General features: G+C 44.2%; 1 protein-coding gene across 2 annotated transcripts in view; it reads right to left on the bottom strand.

Moving 5' to 3' along the window:
* Window positions 1-20,399, bottom strand: part of PLCE1 (phospholipase C epsilon 1) — a 677,378-nt gene that overhangs the window by 151,340 nt on the left and 505,639 nt on the right. For both annotated transcript variants that reach the window (XM_082268059.1, XM_082268058.1), the window contains exons 10-12: window positions 17,689-17,851; window positions 15,638-15,760; window positions 1,731-1,867 (exon numbers count right to left, since the gene is read on the bottom strand). In XM_082268059.1, coding sequence (XP_082124185.1) covers window positions 1,731-1,867; window positions 15,638-15,760; window positions 17,689-17,851 — 423 coding nt within the window. The remainder of the gene's footprint in view (window positions 1-1,730; window positions 1,868-15,637; window positions 15,761-17,688; window positions 17,852-20,399) is intronic.

Consider the following 20,399-nt stretch of genomic DNA (forward strand, 5'->3'; position numbering starts at 1 on the left):
AGGCAGCCGGGTGACCAATGACTTTGAACAATTCTTTAGTCCTCAGCGCCCAGGGCTGTTAGGTTTAATCAACCATCGGTAGCTTCTGCAGCATATGGTACAGGATTATCTAGGGGCAAGTGCAGACTTGGAGACCTATCCTACTGAGCATCCAGTGGGTTACTGGTTCTTGAAGATGGACCATTGGCCAGAACTTGCTTAAAATGCAATCGAGCTGCTGGCCTGTCCTGCTTCGAGCGTGCTTTCCGAACGGACATTTAGTGCTGCTGGAGGATTTGTAATGGATAAAAGAGTGTGTCTGTCCACAGACTCCGTTGACCGGCTGACATTTATCAAAATGAATCAGTCCTGGATCAACAGCAGCTATCAAAGCCCCTGATGCTGATGTAACTGATTGATTTGCTAGGGATCTGGGATTCCTTGAAGACTGCCTATGCTGCCTATTATATTCCTGAATCTTGAATATGCTAGCTTCCAACAATGTTTTTGGTTTACGGCACCACCAACACCCAAGGCCAATTTTTTCTGCACCTGTATCACATCCTTGTTGTTCCTAATTTTTAACAGCAGGGCCCGTTCTTGCGCCCAGCAAGAGTAACTGTGAGGGGTTACAGTGTAGTGATTGAACGATATCGGTTTTTCGTTGCTGATACCGATATTTTGGCCGATGCATATCGGTATCGGCCGATATTGGCCAATATTTTTGTACATTTAATTTTTTGACAGGTACTTTTGTGGAGGGATCTGGGGGTCTAAAAGACCCCAAACCCCCTCCTCTGCACTTAAAAGCATTCAAAACGCCAAGTTTGGCTGTTTTTAATGCTGTCATTTTTTTCGAATTTGGTGCCAGACAGTACCCGGACGTGATGTCACTCATGACCTCACTTCTGGGTTTTTGCATGGAGACCCGATCAGAGCTGAATGCGGCTTTGATCGGGTCTTCGGCGGCCGTGCAGGCTGGTTGCCCGGGCCTTTGGGTGGGGCGGGAGACACAGGGGGACCCGTGGATGGCGTCGGTTTTTACACCTGCCTAAAGCATTTGCACAGTACCATACATACAGGTGTATCTAAAAAAAATGATAATATCATCAAAAATTTAATTTATTTCAGTAATTCAATTCAAACAGTGAATCTTTGTTTAGATGCTTTACACACAGTGATATATTTCAAGCATTTTTTTCTTTTAATTTTCATGATTATGGCTTACAGCTAATGAAAACCCAAAATTCAGTATCTAAGAAAATTTGATAGGATGATTAATTACTCATTTACTAAGCTATGTAGCAAATGGCCTCGCAGAGTGCAAATGCCCTTGCAAAGTGCACAGTCTGTTTGCCTTTAGTAAAATCAACCCCTATGTGTACTTGTTCTTGTACCTTAGCTGCCCCAAGTATTTTGAAAAAAGAGGAGTGACATGAGACAGGTTCCTGTATAAAAAAGAAGTTGACATAGAACCTTGAAAAGTTTGATCTAAGGATAGTGTGAAACAAATCAGATGAGTCTATACTTTATTACAGAGGTGGAGATATTTCTTGCCAAATTGAAGAATTATTCAGTCCAATGTAAGAGCCAAAAGAGAGTTTCAAGGAGTTATGAAACATGACCTTTGGCAACATTTTTAATGTGGTTTGATAGCTTGACTTAAGAGATTTGTTTTGCTCTGTTCTATTATTATTTTTTTTAAATTAGTGAGTAATGACAATGTTGATGCATGTTAGTATGTTACAAACCTAGGTCTGGCTGGACTCCACTGACATTCTCATCAATTGTCAAATTTGTGTACAGAGGGATGGATGTTGAACCCAAACGGTTGCAGGCAACAGCATATACGTCAAAAATATCTTTAAGATCTTTCCGGCTTCTTACACTACAAATAAGAAAAAAAGATATGGTGAAATAAATTACATCAGTCACATAAAATGTTTTATCAACAGTTAACGTTCTAATAATTTTCATCTCTGAAGTAGAAGTGCTAAAAAGAGTCCATAAGCTGGCTATAATTATCTTTATTTTACTTCTGGGCTAAGTCTCTCTTTTGTGCTAGGACCTGTTTCCTTGCTGTTCCAATGCCGATTAGTTTAACTAAACCCAAGAATAAAAATTAAACATATTACAAATTGCCAGACCTTAGATGTGGCAGCTGCCGTCATTTTACATTTTCAGGATTAGAACATTCTCAACAAGTGCAGACACAATACCTGTTGCCGTTGCCAAAAACACAGTGCTCTTGTCACAGAAAATGAAATCTTATCTTTTTTTGTAAACTACTTACCCCACCTAAATGAACAATGTTGTCCCAAAGGGTGAGTTCAACGAAGCCACTGATACTGCCCACACTCTCATAGTGTGTCATATAAATTCAATTCTAAATAATACTGCGCTAAGATATTTAAAGTGATGGGAAAAAAAATTATATTAATAAACAATAGTGCTCAATACACAAAAATCAACATGGATTAAATCCAATAACAGTGCAAAAAATAAAATAAAATGTAATTTAAATCTGTGCAAAAATAATTGGTAAAGTGATAATAAACAGATGCAATTGCAATCTCCCATTAACAGCTGCTGTATCCAAGCAGTGCTTCTTGCTACCCACTGGTGCTTAGAACGAGTGTTCCACTTTTCATTAGTGTCCAAAATCAATCACCATGTCACCGCCAAGTGCTCCCCACTCTAGGAATATTCTCCCCTGTGGGAGTGGGATCTCTACATTTAAATTAGATCAATGCATGCCTTTTCCCGGAAGTATGCTTGGAAATGCCTGGTGTTGCCCATTAGGCTGCAGAGTTCCCAGTGAGGAGGAGGATTCTGGGTACTAATGAAAAGTGGAACACTCATTCTGAACACCAGTTGGGAGTGAGAAGCACTGGTTGGATACAGCAGCTGTTAATAGGAGATTGCATTTACATCTGTTTATTATCACTTTACCTATTTTTATTGCACGGACTATTGCTTTGCACAGATGTAAATTACATTTTCTTTGTTGCACTGTTATTGGATTTAATCCATGTTAATTTTTGTGTATTGAGCATTGTGGTTTATTAACCACTTAAGGACAAGGCCGATTTCTGACACTTGTTGTTTATAAGTTAAAAACAGTATTTTTTGCTGAAAAATGACTTAGAACCCCCAAACATTATATATATTTTTTTAGCAGAGACCCTAGGAAATAAAAATGGGATCGTTGCAATACTTTATGTCGCTGTATTTGCGCAGCAGTTTTACAAACACAATTTTTTTTTTAAAAATACACTTTTTTAAATTAAAAAATAAGAAAACAGTAAAGTTAGCCCAGTTTTTTTCTATAATGTTAAAGATACCCAACAACATGTTATGCATCAAAATTACACACGCTTGTGGAATGGCTAATAACATTGGTACTTTAATTGGTACTTAAAGATCTCCATAGATAGATATGTTTACATATGTGGGCGCATATGCATTCGCTTCTGCTCGCGAGTTCTGGGAGGCATTACATTTTTATTTTTTTTGATCACTTTTATTCCTATTACAAGGAATGTAAACATCCCTTGTAATATAAATAAGCAGAACAGGTCCTCTTTAATATGAGATCTGGGGTAAAAAAAGATCTCAGATCTCACATCTACACTAAAAAGCAAAAAAAAAAAACTGAATTTTTGTAAAATCTTACCGTAAAATTCCTTTCTCTGAGTCCTCCGACAGTCGCCGCCACTTCATAATCTTCACTAATGGGGTAATTGACCTTTTCTCCGCAGGAGTAGCTAGGCAACAAGATTTGTTAATATCAAAGCTTTTAGCATATCACACCCCTAGGGGGCGGTCCCCTCAGTCAATACCTCCCTGCTTCCAGCATTCTCAACTCAGTTTGGTAGCATAGCAGTAGAGTACATAAACAAACCCCAAAAGAGGGGCGGGGGCGGCGACTGTCGGAGGACTCAGAGAAAGGAATTTTACGGTAAGATTTTACAAAAATTCAGTTTTCTCTTACGTCCTCCGACAGTCGCCGCCACTTCATAATCTTCACTAATGGGGACGTCCCAAAGCAGTGTAGACATGAGGGGTGGGAAAAAACGCAGCCGCGCATAAAGCAATGCAGTACCCACATCAGAGAAAGGAACCTTACCAAAGTAAGAGAACCAACCTGGCAACAGGAAAACGTGCTCAACAGGAGCAACAACCCAGGAAGAACAAGTAACCCGGGGGTAAAAACACCCCAACAGCCAAGGGCCCAAACAAGGGACCCTAAGGCACTGCCGCACTAAGAACTTTACGGCCAAAGGAAGCATCTGCCAATGCCTGAACATCCACTTTGTAAAATTTTGAGAAGGTGTGAACGGACGACCAAGTCGCCGCCTTACACACCTGGGCCACAGAAGCCTGATGACGATAGGCCCAAGACGTACTCAGAGATCTGGTAGAGTGCGCATTCACAGGGAAAGGAGGAACCTTCCCCCTCAAAGCATAGGCTTGCACAATCGTCTGTCTGATCCATTTGGCGATGGTAGCAGCCGACGCCGCCAGGCCCTTCCGAGGTCCCTCTGGAAGGACGAATAGGGAATCCGACTTGCGAAAGGACTTAGTCGATGACAGGTAAACCCTGATCGCCCGAACAACATCCAAGGCATGCAAAGCCACCTCCTTCGGATGCTTAGGCTTCGCGCAAAGCGAAGGCAAGACTATGTCCTCATTCAGGTGAAACTCCGAGATCCGTTTCGGAAGAAAAGATGGGTTAGGTCGCAAGACCACCTTATCCAAGTGAATCACCAAGTAGGGAGAGCTGCAGGACAAAGCCGCCAGCTCCGACACCCTGCGAGCCGAAGTGATCGCCACCAAAAAGGCAACCTTTTTGGACAACAGAGACAACGAGATCTCCCTGATCTTTTCAAAGGGAGCCCGTTGTAACACGGACAGAACCAAGTTCAAGTCCCATGGAGGCAAAGATTCCCTCCTAGGAGGGGCCAAATGTCGCACCCCCTGAAAAAAGGTGCTAATCAATGAATTAGACGCCACTGGGCTCTGAAAAAGAACGGCCAGCGCAGAAATCTGACCCTTAATTGTGGCCAGCACCAAACGCTGGTCCACTCCAGTTTGGAGGAAAGCCAATACTCTCGACACCGAGTATGAGCAAGGGGAATACCCCCTGGACTCACACCAGGCAAAGTACGCTTTCCAAGTACGGTAGTAAATTTTTCCCGAAGAGGCTTTTCTAGCCTTGATCAAAGTGGGAATGACCTCAGGGGAGAGACCCCTATCCTTCAGGACCTGGCTTTCAACAGCCAGGGCGTTAAAGCCAGCGACTGTAAAGCAGTATGGAATATCGGCCCTTGAGACAGAAGGTCGTCCCGAAGCGGCAGACGCCACGGAGCGTCGACTGCCAGATTTACGAGGTCTGCGTACCAAGACCGGCGAGGCCAGTCCGGTTCCACCAGAATCACCGTGTGCGGTTCCGAGGCCAATCTGCGAAGCAGCCTGGACAGCAGCTGAATCGGTGAAAAGGCATACATCAGACGATACTGATGCCAGGGCGCCACTAACGCGTCTGAGGCGTCTGCCCGAGGATCGCGCGTCCTTGCCACGAACCTTTCCACCTTGTTGTTCAGACGAGACGCGAACAGGTCCACATCCGGAAGACCCCACTTCTCGCACAACATCTGGAAGACATCCGGGTGAAGGGACCATTCCCCCTGGTCCAGGGTCTGGCGACTCAGATAGTCCGCCTGCCAGTTCTCCACCCCCAGGAATGTGTACAGCCATTATCGCCGGGACGTGCGTCTCGGCCCACGACAGAATGCTGTTTACTTCCCGAGCAGCACGGGCACTCCTGGTGCCCCCTTGATGGTTGATGTAGGCCACCGCTGTGGCATTGTCCGTCTGAACCCGAACCGGACGGCCTTGAAGCCGTTCCGACCAATGCAGAAGGCAAAGTTTTATCGCTCGCAATTCCAGAATGTTGATCGGAAGGGAGGATTCCTCCTCCGACCAAGTTCCCTGGGCGGAGAGAACGCCCAGAACACCACCCCAGCCCGACAGGCTGGCATCCGAGGTGATCACCGTCCACGACAAGGGACGAAAGGACTTGCCCCCCGACACCGCCGGGGACTGGAGCCACCACAAAAGACCCCTTCGGGTGTGGCGGCTCAACGAAAGCTGCCGATCCAGAGATTGTGGACGCCCGTCCCACTTGGCCAAGATCTCCGCCTGAAGACCCCGCGTGTGAAACTGGGCGAAGGGAATCGCCTCGAAAGTCGAGACCATTAGACCTAGGCATCTCATACATGTCCCTGAGGGACCTGACCTCGTCCTGAAGTGTCCGGAGCTTGTCTTCCGGCAGGAAGACCTTCGCTTGAGCAGAGTCCAGGATCATCCCCAGGTAGGGAAGACGTACCGACGGACACAACGTCGATTTTGGAAAATTTATCGTCCAACCAAACTCCTGCAGAGTCTGCATCGTGGTGGACAGGTCGTTCACCAGGCCCTGACTGGTCGCAGACCGAAGCAAGATATCGTCCAGATATCCCAAGACAGAGACGCCCTGGGCTCTCAATAAAGCCAGGACCGGCGCAAGCACCTTGGTGAAAACCCGCAGAGCCGAAGCGAGACCGAAGGGTAACGCCACGAATTGGTAATGATCCTCCGCAATGGCGAATCGAAGGTACCTCTGGTGACCCTCGAAAATGGGGATGTGAAGGTACGCATCCTTCAGATCGATGGAGGCCATGAATTCCCCCGGACTCAGGCCAGCCACCACTGAGCGCAGAGATTCCATGCGGAACTTGCGAACCCGCACAAAGCGGTTCAGAGCTTTCAAATCCAGAATCGGACGCACTTTGCCCTCCTTTCTGGGCACAGTGAACAGATTGGAGTAGAACCCCCGAAACCTGTCCCGATGAGGCACCGGAACCACCACTCCCTGGGCCCGCAGATCCCGCACCGCCAGGTGCAGATCCTGCAAACGCTCCGGAGACAGCTGAAGATTTGAGGGAAAAAATCCGCTCGCCGGCCGAGAGAGAAACTCGATCTTGTATCCAGATCGAACGATTTCCTGAACCCACCTGTCCCGAATGTGGGACAGCCATGGTTGAAGAAAACCGAGCAAACGTCCCCCCTCCCCAGAACCGGGTGAGGGCGCCCCTTCAGGCCGAATTGGTTATGGGCAGCGGACCCGGACTGGCCGGACTTCCGCTTACCTGCCCACGGCTTCCTCTGGGAGCCTTGGCCCTTGAAGGGCTTGCCCTTGTATTGCGACCGAAAGGCACAAAAGGACCCCTGAGAGGGCCTAAACGAGGTATTCTTCTTACCGCGAACAAACTTATTCTTGTGAGTTTGGGGTAAGAGAGTGCTCTTACCCCCGGAAATTCCCTTTATCAGAGAATCCAAAGACTCGCCAAAAAGGCGAGATCCCGCGTAGGGAAGATTAGCTAGAGTCTTGCGAGAAGATTGGTCAACCGACCAACATTTCAGCCATATCAGGCGATGGTTCAACACCGCTACACTGGAGAGGCGCGCAGCCAAAGGGACTAAATCCAAGTCCGCATCGCACAAATACATGACACCCTGATGAATTTGATTTACCATTGCTCCGCCGACAACGTTGGCTGAGTCAGCCACCAGGGTGCGCCTGAGCACCTGCGTCCAATCTGCAATAGCATGGGCTGCCATAATGGAAGCAAAAATAGGCTTCAGCATAGAACCAGCAACCGTATAAGTATGATGGGCCAGAGACTCCAATCTCCTGTCCGTAGGGTCCCGGAACACCGGGGTATCCTCAGCAGGAATCGCAGTAGATTTATTCAAAACTGCCACCGTGTGATCCACCTGAGGCGGCACACACCAACGCTCATCAGTGGTGGGTGTAAATGGATAACGCAGCTTGAACTTACTTGGCACAGTAAAAGGCTTCTTTAAATTGCGCCATTGCTCATCAACAGCGCGCTGAAATTCCGCAGGGCAGGGAAAAACCTGCGCTGATTTGCGTTTCCTTTTCGTCCCATAAGAGGACATCAAAGCAGGAGGACACGGTTCATCCTGCAGATGCAGTGTTTCCTTGATAGAAGTAATCAACTCATCCATGAGTGCAAGCTCTTCAGGCGAGCCGGGGGGAGAAGTATCAACTCCTTCTACCTCAGCCTCCCCCTCAGACCCCACAAGGTCCAGAGATGAACGAGACCCTGAGAAGGGCACTCCAGCCATAGCAGCCCCATCGCCCTCTGAATCAGAGGAAATAGATAACCTGGGCCGTTTTGCGGATCGATCAGCCATTAGTATCTGCACCTGAGAAGCCAAGTTCGCTACAACAGCAGCCAGATCAGCCCCCTCGGGGGATGCAGCAGCCCCTTGGCCCCCCACCAAGGTGGGAGGAAACTTGCAATCCTGAGAATCCATGCCCCAGTATCAACTGAAAATAAAGTACTGCCCCTTTAAGACCGCGGCGAGCGCAGCCCACCGCACACTACTGTATGTACCGACCCCCGCAGGGATAAGGAGCACTGAGCAAGGAAATACAGGATAAGGAAGGCAAAAACCTGGAGAGAGCACACAGCTGCTGCCACCGATCGCTGTTCCAGTGAAAAAGGAAGTGATGCAATGACTGACCGCCCTATATAGCCTATGAAGGCTTCACAAACATGGCCGCTCGGCTGAGGGAATCAAGGCAATAAGAAAATGGCGCCGACATGTGCTTGCAGGAGCGATCGCCGCCAAAATGGCGCGTTTGGCGCCAAAACACCGCGCTGTAACACACAGGGCCGGTCACCACAGTTTGCCGAGAAAAATGGCGGGCCGCATCAGCGGTCGCCGCATAGCATGTCTGAGCCCAGTCTGCCCCATACATCTCACACAGCAGAGCGGGAGAGCCCCCCTCCCCCCGCAGCTCACAGAAAGGCAGCTATTCCACACAGGAATCTGACAGGGAGCTAAGCACTTACACAGACATGCAGGATCACACAGTCACAGACTGACACCCAAACAGACAGGTCCCCACATAGAAATTTACTTACCAGTCCGTATGGCGTGGGGAGCCTTCTCTAGCGACCAAACCGCTGTACTGAGGACAGGGAGTGACGCAGCCAGGACGCAGTGGACTGCGGTGCGAAACCGCAAATGGCGTCCGGTGAGGTAGCCACCTCACAGGCAGCATCCCTGCAGCGAACAGGGATGGGTCGTTCAATATGTCAGGGAAACCTGAGCTGAACGCTCGATGGCAGGCTGGGGAAACCCCTGGCTCTCAGCCCTGGGATCCAGGGTGGCCAGACCGAGACCCAGCTCCGCATGATCATCTTCATCCGAAGAAAACTAAACTAATGCTGAGAAAAAAACAGCTAAGTAAAAGAAAGAGAAAAACACTTGAAATAAAATCAAAAAGAGGATAGAAGGCTGAGACTGAAAGCCCCAGCACAGGAACAGCCAGCTACTCCTAAGCTAGGCAATTGAAAACTGAGTTGAGAATGCTGGAAGCAGGGAGGTATTGACTGAGGGGACCGCCCCCTAGGGGTGTGATATGCTAAAAGCTTTGATATTAACAAATCTTGTTGCCTAGCTACTCCTGCGGAGCAAAGGTCAATTACCCCATTAGTGAAGATTAGGAAGTGGCGGCGACTGTCGGAGGACGTAAGAGAAAATTTCATTTTTTTTATCATGAAAAAAATGGGCCCTTCAAGGCCATTGGGAGGAAGTGACGTTTGACGTCGCTCTGGTCCTCCAAGGCCATAGAGTCGAGTGGGGGCCAGCTTGCCCTCACTTGACTTCCTGCCTAGGAGAGGAAATGACTGGTCCGGTAAGCGGGGAAAACAACCGGGGAGCGGCAGGAGGGGGCACCTGTCCCGCCGCCCATAAAAGTAACCACTTTTTTGTCAAAGCGGACCACCCGCTGTTTAAAAAAATACCAGGGTTATGGCAGCTATCTGTTGCCATAACCACGGTATTTAATGCAAATTAGCTGCGGCGGGCGGTCCGGAAGTGGTTATTATAACATTTTTTATGGTTCTATCACTTTAAATATATTAGTGCGGTACTATTTAGAATTGAAAACATTCATTATATTGCAGCTTATCAATTTTTAGATGAGATGGACTGTTATTTTTCAACAGAACCAGTTGTCCAGGAAATGTAGCAGGTAGGGGGTTGGTTGAGACATTACCATTTACCACTGACAGGGGTGCTTACAACAATCAACAAAAGAGAGCACAAAGCCACCCTAGTGTAACTCTTTTTAATATGGTGAAGTTAAAAATACTAAAATGGTCAAACCCACATTGTGTAAAGATACAGCATAAGGATTCCATTGTGGCCGCATTCCTAAACCACCTCAAGATCCCAACAGGGGAGGGGGGAGCTGTGGATGTTCAACCTAGCTGCCTGGATTCTGGCAGCACATCCAAGGCTATCCACCACCATGCTGGACGTGCAGATCCTAATGAGCATGGTCCAGATGTTTTTGTCTAGATGTGTCCAGAGGATCCATAGAGAGCAGAAGCACCCTTTGAATTGTCTAATTATCATCAATAGCCAGCTGGAGGGTTATACTAAACTGTTAATTAGCGCATCTCCTAGTTTTTTCTTTTGTGTATATATTTTTGTATTTAGTTATGTAAAACCTTTATCCCAAAAAGTGGGGGGGCTGTCAGGTACGGAAACACTGTGACACAGATGACAGGTGCCCAGTCATATATACAGTATCTCACAAAAGTGAGTACACCCCTCACATTTTTGTAAATATTTTATTATACCTTTTCATATGACAACACTGAAGAAATTACACTTTGCTACAATATAAAGTAGTGAGTGCACAGCTTGTATAACAGTGTAAATTTGCTGCCCCCTCAAAATAACTCAACACACAGCCATTAATGTCTAAACTGCTGGCAACAAAAGCGAGTACATCCCTAAGTAAAAATGTCCAAATTGAGCCCAATTAGCCATTTTTCCTCCCTGGTGTCATGTCACTCTCTGCTTCTTCCACTTCACCTTCTTTTCCCATTTTTGTTTCATGGTTTGCACACCTTAGCACCCCTTTTTGGGTTCACGGTTTTCCTCTCCCTGCTTGTACTTTCTGCCCTTACTGGCATAGATTCATTCATATTACTATCGCATATGGATTTTCATATATTTACGCGATATTCTGATACTCATACACATATATATTTATATTTTTCCAGTAATTGCTATACCATCAAGCAGGATGTGGTACCCATCACTTACGATTTCTCACCTGGCCCTCCATTCTGTTGCCATGCATCCATGTCCCGTCAGCTCCCGGATCAGACTCGATTTTCCACCCTGGGACAGCGTTCATCCACTATTTTTCATTTTTTACCCAGCCGCATGTAAGTGCGACTCCCCCACTTGGGGTATACATATTTATGTTGTAGTCTCACAACTGCTGGCTAATTCCATGCATATCTACATTAGACTCATTCCAGTTTCTTATTTTTGTACAGGCATACTATCTCATGCTCCTGATGAGTGGGCAACTAGGACCCACGAAACGCGTCGAGCTTACACTCCAATTATGAGTTTATGCATGCTGTTCACTTTTATTCATGCTATTTATGCCATTACGCTTTTATGCTATGTATTGATGTATGTTGTTAATATGCATTTTGATATGTAATATATGTACTAAATAAAGTTGTTATTGTATACTTATGCTCCTCAATCATTCTTTGCATCCACCTCACTCAAAGTCCCACTGGGCGTTCTTTTTTGCTTTCCTATGAAAATTTGGGATGGAGGTGGTTTGCAATTGACAGTGCTTTGACAATTTCTCTTTATTTAATGTGATCCATTCGTGTTACAAGGTATCTAGTGTGAACGGGGAGCAAGTGTGTTAAATTTGGTGTTATTGCTCTCATTCTCTCATACTGGTCACTGGAAGTTCACTATGGCACCTCATGGCAAAGAACTCTCTGGGGATCTGAAAAAAAGAATTGTTGCTCTACATGAAGATGGCCTAGGCTATAAGAAGATTGCCAATACTCTGAAACTGAGCTGCAGCAAGGTGGCCAAGACCATACAGCGTTTTAACAGGATAGGTTCCACTCAGAACAGGCTTCGCCATGGTCAACCAAAGAAGTTGAATGCACGTGCTCAGCGTCATATGCATTGCTGCAGAGGTTGAAGGGGTGAGGGTCAGCCTGTCAGTGCTCAGACCATATGCCACGCACTGCATTAAATTGGTCTGCATGGTTGTCGTCCCAGAAGCAAGCCTCTTCTAAAGATGATGCACAAGAAAGCCCGCAAACAGTTTGCTGAAGACAAGCAGACTAAAGACATGGATTACTGGAACCATGTCCTGTGGTCTGATGAGACCAAGATAAACTTATTTGGTTCAGATCGTGTCAAGTGTGTGTGGCAGCAACCAGGTGAGGAGTACAAAGACAAGTGTGTCTTGCCTACAGTCAGGCATGATAGTGGGAGTATCATGGTCTGGGGCTGCATGAGTGCTGTCGGCACTGGGGAGCTACAGTTTATTGAGGGAACCAGGAATGCCAACATGTACTGTGACATACTGAAACAGAGCATGATCCCCTCCCTAAGGAGACTGGGCCGCAGGGCAGTATTCCAACATGATAACAACCCCAAACAAACCTCCAAGACGACCACTGCCTTGCTAAAGAAGCTGAGGGTAAAGGTGATGGACTGGCCAAGCATGTCTCTAGACCTAAACCCTATTGAGCATCTGTGGGGCATCCTCAAATGGAATGTAGAGCAGCACAAGGTCACGAACATCTACCAGCTCTCTGATGTCATCATTGAGAAGTGGAAGAGGACTCCAGTGGCAAACTGTGAAGCTCTGGGGAACTCCAGGCCCAAGAGGGTTAAGGCAGTGCTGAAAAATAATGGCGGCCACACAAAATATTGACACTTTGGGCCCAATTGGACATTTTCAGTTAGGGGTGTACTCACTTTTGTTGCCAGTAGTTTAGACATTATCGGCTGTGTGTTGAGTTATTTTCAGGGGAGAGCAAATTTACACTGTTATACAAGCTGTACACTCACTACTTTACATTGTAGCAAAGTATCATTTCTTCAGCATTGTCACATGAAAAGATATAATAAAATATTTACAAAAATGTGAGAGGTGTACTCACTTTTGTGAGATACTGTATGTCCTCATGAGACGATTGCAGGATGGGGCTGTCACAGCCTACCCAGCGTGTAGGATCTGCATTCACTCACTGGTCGGGCTAGGGTTGCTGCTGGATCTAGATTATCCCGCCTTTTTCCCAGCCCAGCTGTTGGTTGAAAATCATCACAGGAAAAAGGAAAAAGAGAAACAAATGCTATGGAACTACAGGTCCCAGCTGCAAGCTAGGTCCCCACTTTAACACTAGGCAGAAAAGACTGAGCTGCTTGTTATTAGGACTGCTCATAGGCAGTGCTCTGTTTTTTTTTTCTCTCTAGTGTCCTACTCCTGAAGGTAACGCTATAGCCCTACATTCAACTATTATGGAAGAGCTGTGCCTTCAAAAAACGAAAGAGAAAATGAGAAGAAACTGTTGCTGTATCTGCTTAACTGGAGTTTGGCTTCAATTTGTAGGTGTATCTAAATCTGCTAGTACATCTAACATTCCCCTTCCTCAAAGTTGACAATGAGGTTTTACAAAGATGTCTCTGTGCTGCTTCATCCAGAGTGGGGGCATGCTAATACAGTAGGGTGTTACTGGCTAGATCACCAGGAGAAAACAGAGGGAAAGAGACTAAGAAAAGAAAACTAACACACCCACCACATTTAAGGATTGGTAAGCTGCACTATATTACATTTTTGGTTTAGAGTTTAATACCACTTTAAGATTGTTTGGACTTGTGCTTTGTGCATGCTGCTGCCATTCACAGCCATGACATGCCAAGAATCGCTATACACAATTCCCTAGTTATCTAAACTCTTTCATTTGTTTGTGATTGCTGAAAGCATTAGGACACCATGAAATGTAAGGGGCTTGCGCTTAGGATACCTTGGTTCGGTGAATATAAGTGAAAACAATACAAATATGTCTAAAAACTCATTAATTAATCAATAAATAAATAAGCTGCTGCTGGTATAAAAGGTGATACCTTTCAGACAATGTTAAGAACTAAGTACCTGCGCTGCTTAAACCGAAACCATTAACATCAATTAATAAATATGATCATAAAGTGCCTGTGCAAATAAATGTTCATAAATAACTGTGCAACTTGTGCATATAAATATAGTGTTACCACATTAAAAATTGTGAATAATCAATAAATATCAGCATAAATATGTACCAAAATCAGTCATATATGTGTGACATTTTATACATAAAAAATACATGGGTGAAAAAAATATAAATAGATTCAAAGTTCATAACATATGTAATCTTCCAATACTGAATAAAGTGCAAGTCTCTTGTGCTCCTATAAGTGCTCCGTGCTCAAAAATATATAAATAAAGTGCCGGTGCTCAGTCCTAGTGAGTTGGTGCTCCCCTCTCGGTACCCCACTCACCAGAAACTGAGAGAAATATCGCCTTAGCACTGATCTTTTGAGGTAGACACCTGTATGGATCGCCAACAGATTCAAGATGCAGATCTCCTGTGCCACTATATCCAGGTATTATCCAGGTAATGCTCCCCAATATCATAAAAAGAAGAGAGCCATCATCGTGCAGTATGTTCCAAAAAGTTTATTTTACACGCATTAACAAGATACACTTACAAAATGAAGGAAGTCAATCCGCCTTTAGCTAACCCACGAGACGCCAATCAGAGCGTTATCAAAAAGCCTTTTTGATAACGCTCTGATTGGCGGAGCGAAACGCGTCAAGCCGTCCGAATACATAGTACGTCATTTCCGACTGCAACCTCTTCCGGCTTCCGGTTACACGGGTGGAACGCACGGCCATTCGTTTGGCGTCCCGTGGGTTAGCTAAAGGCGGATTGACTTCCTTCATTTTGTAAGTGTATCTTGTTAATGCGTGTAAAATAAACTTTTTGGAACATACTGCGCGATGATGGCTCTCTTCTTTTTATGATATTGGGGAGCATTACCTGGATAATACCTGGATATAGTGGCACAGGAGATCTGCATCTTGAATCTGTTGGCGATCCATAGAGGTGTCTACCTCAAAAGATCAGTGCTAAGGCGATATTTCTCTCAGTTTCTGGTGAGTGGGGTACCGAGAGGGGAGCACCAACTCACTAGGACTGAGCACCGGCACTTTATTTATATATTTTTGAGCACGGAGCACTTATAGGAGCACAAGAGACTTGCACTTTATTCAGTATTGGAAGATTACATATGTTATGAACTTTGAATCTATTTATATTTTTTTCACCCATGTATTTTTTATGTATAAAATGTCACACATATATGACTGATTTTGGTACATATTTTTGCTGATATTTATTGATTATTCACAATTTTTAATGTGGTAACACTATATTTATATGCACAAGTTGCACAGGTATTTATGAACATTTATTTGCACGGGCACTTTATGATCATATTTATTAATTGATGTTAATGGTTTTTGTTTAAGCAGCGCAGGTACTTAGTTCTTAAAATTAGGACACCATAACATTAAAGGAGGTTGTTTTTATTACTGCATTAAGTATACATGTGATGTAATGAAAAGTGCAGATGCAAATAATGCTTAGAAAATAAACTTTCTTTAATAACCCCAATGTAAAATTACCTGAAAGATTTGAAGAGCTCTACAAACTCCACAAAGTTCATGCTGCTATCAGAAACCATAAATGACTGAAATCCTTTCATTCCACCCTTAATTCTTCCATGCCAACTTGAACTACTCCATGTGCTGGAAAAAAGAAGATTTTACAAGTGTTTTATTGCAGAACAATGTGTGCCAGTTTGTGCATTTGTGGTGTGCCTTTCTCCACTAAATCAAATAATTGTAATACCGTTTAATTCTTTGATTTATTGAATAAAATATACAATCATTTTAAGGCTCTTGGCAATATCTGTAAAAATATGGAAGGCAGAACAATGTACTGCCAGGAAGAGACTTAGAGAAAATCCTACAATGATTTTATAGTCACAGCAAAACTGTAATGGATTTAAAACATTTTAAACAAGGAAAAGTCAACAGAAATTCAGTTATTCATTTATTACAGGTTTTTATACTGCACTGACAATGTACACAGCGCTTTGTATATATTGTACATTCACACCATTTCTTGACATCAGGGAGCTTACAATCTAAGGTCCCTACCTTACATGCATATATACACAGACTAAGGCCAATTTAGACAGGAGAAAATTAATCTACCAGCAAGTCTTTGGAGTGTGAGAGTTTCCAAAGGCATACAATGCAAGCACAGGGAGAGCATGCTAACTCCATGCAGGTAGTGTCATAGTTAGGATTCAAGCTGATGTCCCAAGTACTAACCACTAGGTCACAGTGCTGCCTCTATAGCAAAGTATAAAAAAATGGGTCTGCGCTATGGAAAAAGAAAATCCAGAAGTGCTGCCGTCTCCACTCAAGCTTCTAGCCTAAGATAGAGTGAAGTATAATAAAAGGAATAAAAGTGAATATGGCGTTGCTGCAGTGGTTTTTAACAACTAAATAATTACCAAAATCAGGTGAGACAATTATGATAGAGACGTCTCAATACCCTTAGCAGTTTTCAAAAACTCTGGGGTGAAAGAGTGCTAATTATACTTCAAATAATACTGTGATGAGTTAATAGTGTGACTGTCCCTTTAACGTGTCAAAATATAAATATAACACACCAGCAGTGTAAATAAATGAATACTACCTTAAAAGTAATATACGTTCAAAAACTCCATATCATGAAAATGAATGAAACTTTAAAAACAAAATTATGCAACATAAGGTGCTATGTGCTAAAGTACAAAAAACTTAATTCCATAATCATAAATACTTTGATACAAAGTGCTGAGTGCATACAAAGTCTAAAAATACTGTGTGAATTAAATACTTAGAAGTACAAGAACTCAAATCATATTGCAATTTAAAAGTCCATAAATGTGCACAGTCCTATGGTGGACATGTGACCAGTGCTCATAATAACCAAACAGTGAACCGGTGCCTCCACTAGTGATCCCCTTCAGGTCTGCACTTACCAGAAGGTTCTACCCTTACAGGTGTTAGAAAGCATCCAGATACTACTGAGCAGTCTCCTCTGTTTGGATGTGGTACCCTTTTCTCCAAGTTTTCTCTATATGTACACTCATGCAGGAGGATAACGGACATAGGCATAGGAGTGGCTTCTGATTACATCAATCTGGCGAAACACGTAGGGAGGAGCATCTGGCATCAGTTCCAGTTCTGGCCCGTGGAATGCTTCGCGTCCCGGACATATTACTATACATGCCTGAATACTTCTTGTCAAATGTAAGTGGATTTTTAGCTTGTTTTAAAGAAAATATTTTTACAGATTTACACTATAGGGTTTGTCCATTTCCTGTTTACCTCCTGCATGAGTATACAGAGAGAGAAGAACTTGGAGAAAAGGGTACAACATCCAAACAGAGGGAACTGCTCAGTAATATCTGGATGCTTTCTACTCCCTGTGAGGGTACAACCTCCTGGTGAGTGCAGACCTGTAGGGGTAGCACTAATGGAGGCATCGGTTCACCGTTTGGACTTTTTTTGCACTCAGCAGGTAATTATTTAGTTGTTGGATACCACTGCAGTAGCCCCATATCCACTTTTATTTCAATTAGTATAGCATAAAGTTTTATCAGTCTTGAATAACTTACGCAGTTGGAGGTTTGTTGGAGCTGGACAGGACTGGTGAGGATGCTGGCCGGATAGGTGTGTTTGTCCCTGGTATTACATTTGTAGAGCCAGAGACAGATGCTGAGTGAACTCTCCGTGATGGAATAGTATTAGATGTAGAACATCCAGGAACTGTATTCTGGTCTGTCAAAGAAGAAAATCAAATAATTGATGTTATTAATATTAATAGTATTAATAATTATTATTTATTACAAAGTTATTTTTTATTGCATAATGTTATACATTGAAGTGTAAAAGTGTCACAGAAGGACAGAGAAAACATGTTCTTCCCTGGCTGTACTCTGCCTCTTCCTTATACAGTAGCTTTTACTTGCAGATGTATCCCTATTCCTTGTATTTGTATACATTTGCTAGGACCAAGGATGCTAGTAAAGCCATGCATAAGAAATTACTATTGCCCAATCCAGCGGTCTTCCATTCAGATGATGATCTCATATCTATGAGGGAGTCACTCTGATTAATCACTCTTGGATGGCAACATCCACTGGGCAGGATAAAAAACCTGAACTGATCTATATTGTTGCCCATGGTGTTAAAGTGGTTGTTAGGCCACTTATATAAAATCCTGCCATCCCCTCTGTCATACTGTATAACAATATGTGTCCCTGTGCCTGTGTTATAGAAAAAATATGGCGATCTGTACCTAAATCAGAGCGACTACCGGCGCTCAGCTGACTCCTCGGCTCAATTCTCTGCCCGGCTGACAGCTCCAGTGGGCAGGGTCGACCACTGCTGTTGAGAGGGAGGAAGGGAAGAGAGGAGAGGAGGATTCAGTTCAGCGCCGGGAGCCGCTCTGATTTAGGTACAGATCGGCATATCTTTTCTATACCACAGGCACAGGGACATTTATTGCTATATTACAGAGGGATGGGACAAATTTAAATTTAATATAAGCAGCAAGAGGGTAGGGGGCGGGCACTGACACGAGCAGACAGGCAAGGAAGGAGGACAGAGAGGAAAATGCAGGGCTGCAGATGACTGAGGCACTATGGTGTCAGGGCTCAGCAGCCTTGATATACTGTGGTCAGTTTACAGAGAGGGGAGGGTAGAAACTGGAAGGATCAGCCAGGATTTTCAGGTGATACAGGGGGACAAATTACACAGCACAAGCACTATGCTGTATAACGTGCTTTAAGGAAACAGGATCTGTTTTTTTTTTTGTTAATGGCTAATAAACATTTTAAGTGATAATAGACCAGACTGTTTTGGAGGTGCTGTTAACTCTTATTCTAATGGATACTGTAAATATTCTTGTGATCAGCAAGTAAATGGTGCTCTGATCATTGAAGCTTTTAACGATAGGGGGAGACCAGTGGATGTGGTGTACCTGGATTTCGCTAAGGCGTTTGATACAGTTCCCCATAAGCGCTTAATTTATAAAATAAGGTCTGCAGGCATCGACCGCAAGGTCGGCTCTTGGATATGGAACTGGCTAAAAGGGTGTGCCCACAGGGTGGTAATAAATAGCGCATACTCAGACTGGTCTGAGGTGGTAAGTGGGGTCCCCCAAGGCTCAGTCCTGGGACCAACCCTGTTCAATTTATTCATAAATAGCATTGAGGACGGGATCAGTAGCTCTATATCAGTTTTTGAAGACGACACAAAATTGGGCAGGGCAATAACTGCACAGCATGAAGCAGATATCCTACAGAATGACCTGGACAAAATAACGGAGTGAGCAACAACATGGCCAATGAAATGGAGGTTTAATGTGGAGAAGTGTAAGGTTTTGCACTTGGGACTAAAAGCATAAAAGCACAATACAATTTAGGGGGGGAAAACCTTTGGGGGAATCAAAAATGGAGAAAGATCTGGGAGTCCTGGTAGAGGATAGACTAAGCAATAGCATGCAATGTCAAGCGGCAGCTGCCAAAGCCGGCAGAATATTAGCATGCATAAAGAAAGGGATGTATTCCAGAGATAAAACTATAATCCTTCCACTTTATAAAACTCTGGTCCGACCACATCTGGAGTATTCTGTCCAGTTCTGGTCGCTGGTCCTCAGGTGGGATGTGTTGGAGCTGGAGAAGGTCCAGAGAAGGGCAACTAAACTAATTAGGGGATTGGAGGACATTAATTATGAAGAGCATCTGCAATCGCTTGATTTATTCTCCCTGGGGAAGAGACGTCTGAGAGGGGACATGATAGCAATTTATAAATATCTCAATGGTGATCTCAGCATAGAAAAAAAGGTATTCAGTCGGAAGGATTGCATGAGGACTAGAGGGTATACAATGCGACTGGAGGAGAAGCGTTTTAACCTCAGGCAACGAGGGGGGTTCTTTACTGTTAGGGCTACAAGATTGTGGAATTCTCTACCACAAGAGGTGGTTTCTGCGGGAAGTATGGTGGCTTTCAAAAGACTCTTAGATGTACATCTCAAGAATCATAACATTCAGGGGTATACAAGATGATTACGGCCACACACACCTACACAGGTTGAACTGGATGGACTATTGTCTTTATTCAACCCACCTACTATGTAACGTTGTATAAAGTTGTCTGCATTTTTCCACATCCACTTTATTTTTTGGAAACGCCACACTTTTCAGCAATTTGTTATTTAACAGGATCAATAGCAGGGTTTCTAAATTAAAATTCAGGGAGGTATGGTCATTACAAATTTTGTTCTACCAGAGGTACAAATCGCATTTTTGTGCAATATACTTCT

The sequence above is a fragment of the Pelophylax lessonae genome (genome assembly GCF_965119305.1).
Source record: "Pelophylax lessonae genome assembly, chromosome: 9".
Classification (NCBI taxonomy): Eukaryota; Metazoa; Chordata; class Amphibia; order Anura; family Ranidae; genus Pelophylax; species Pelophylax lessonae.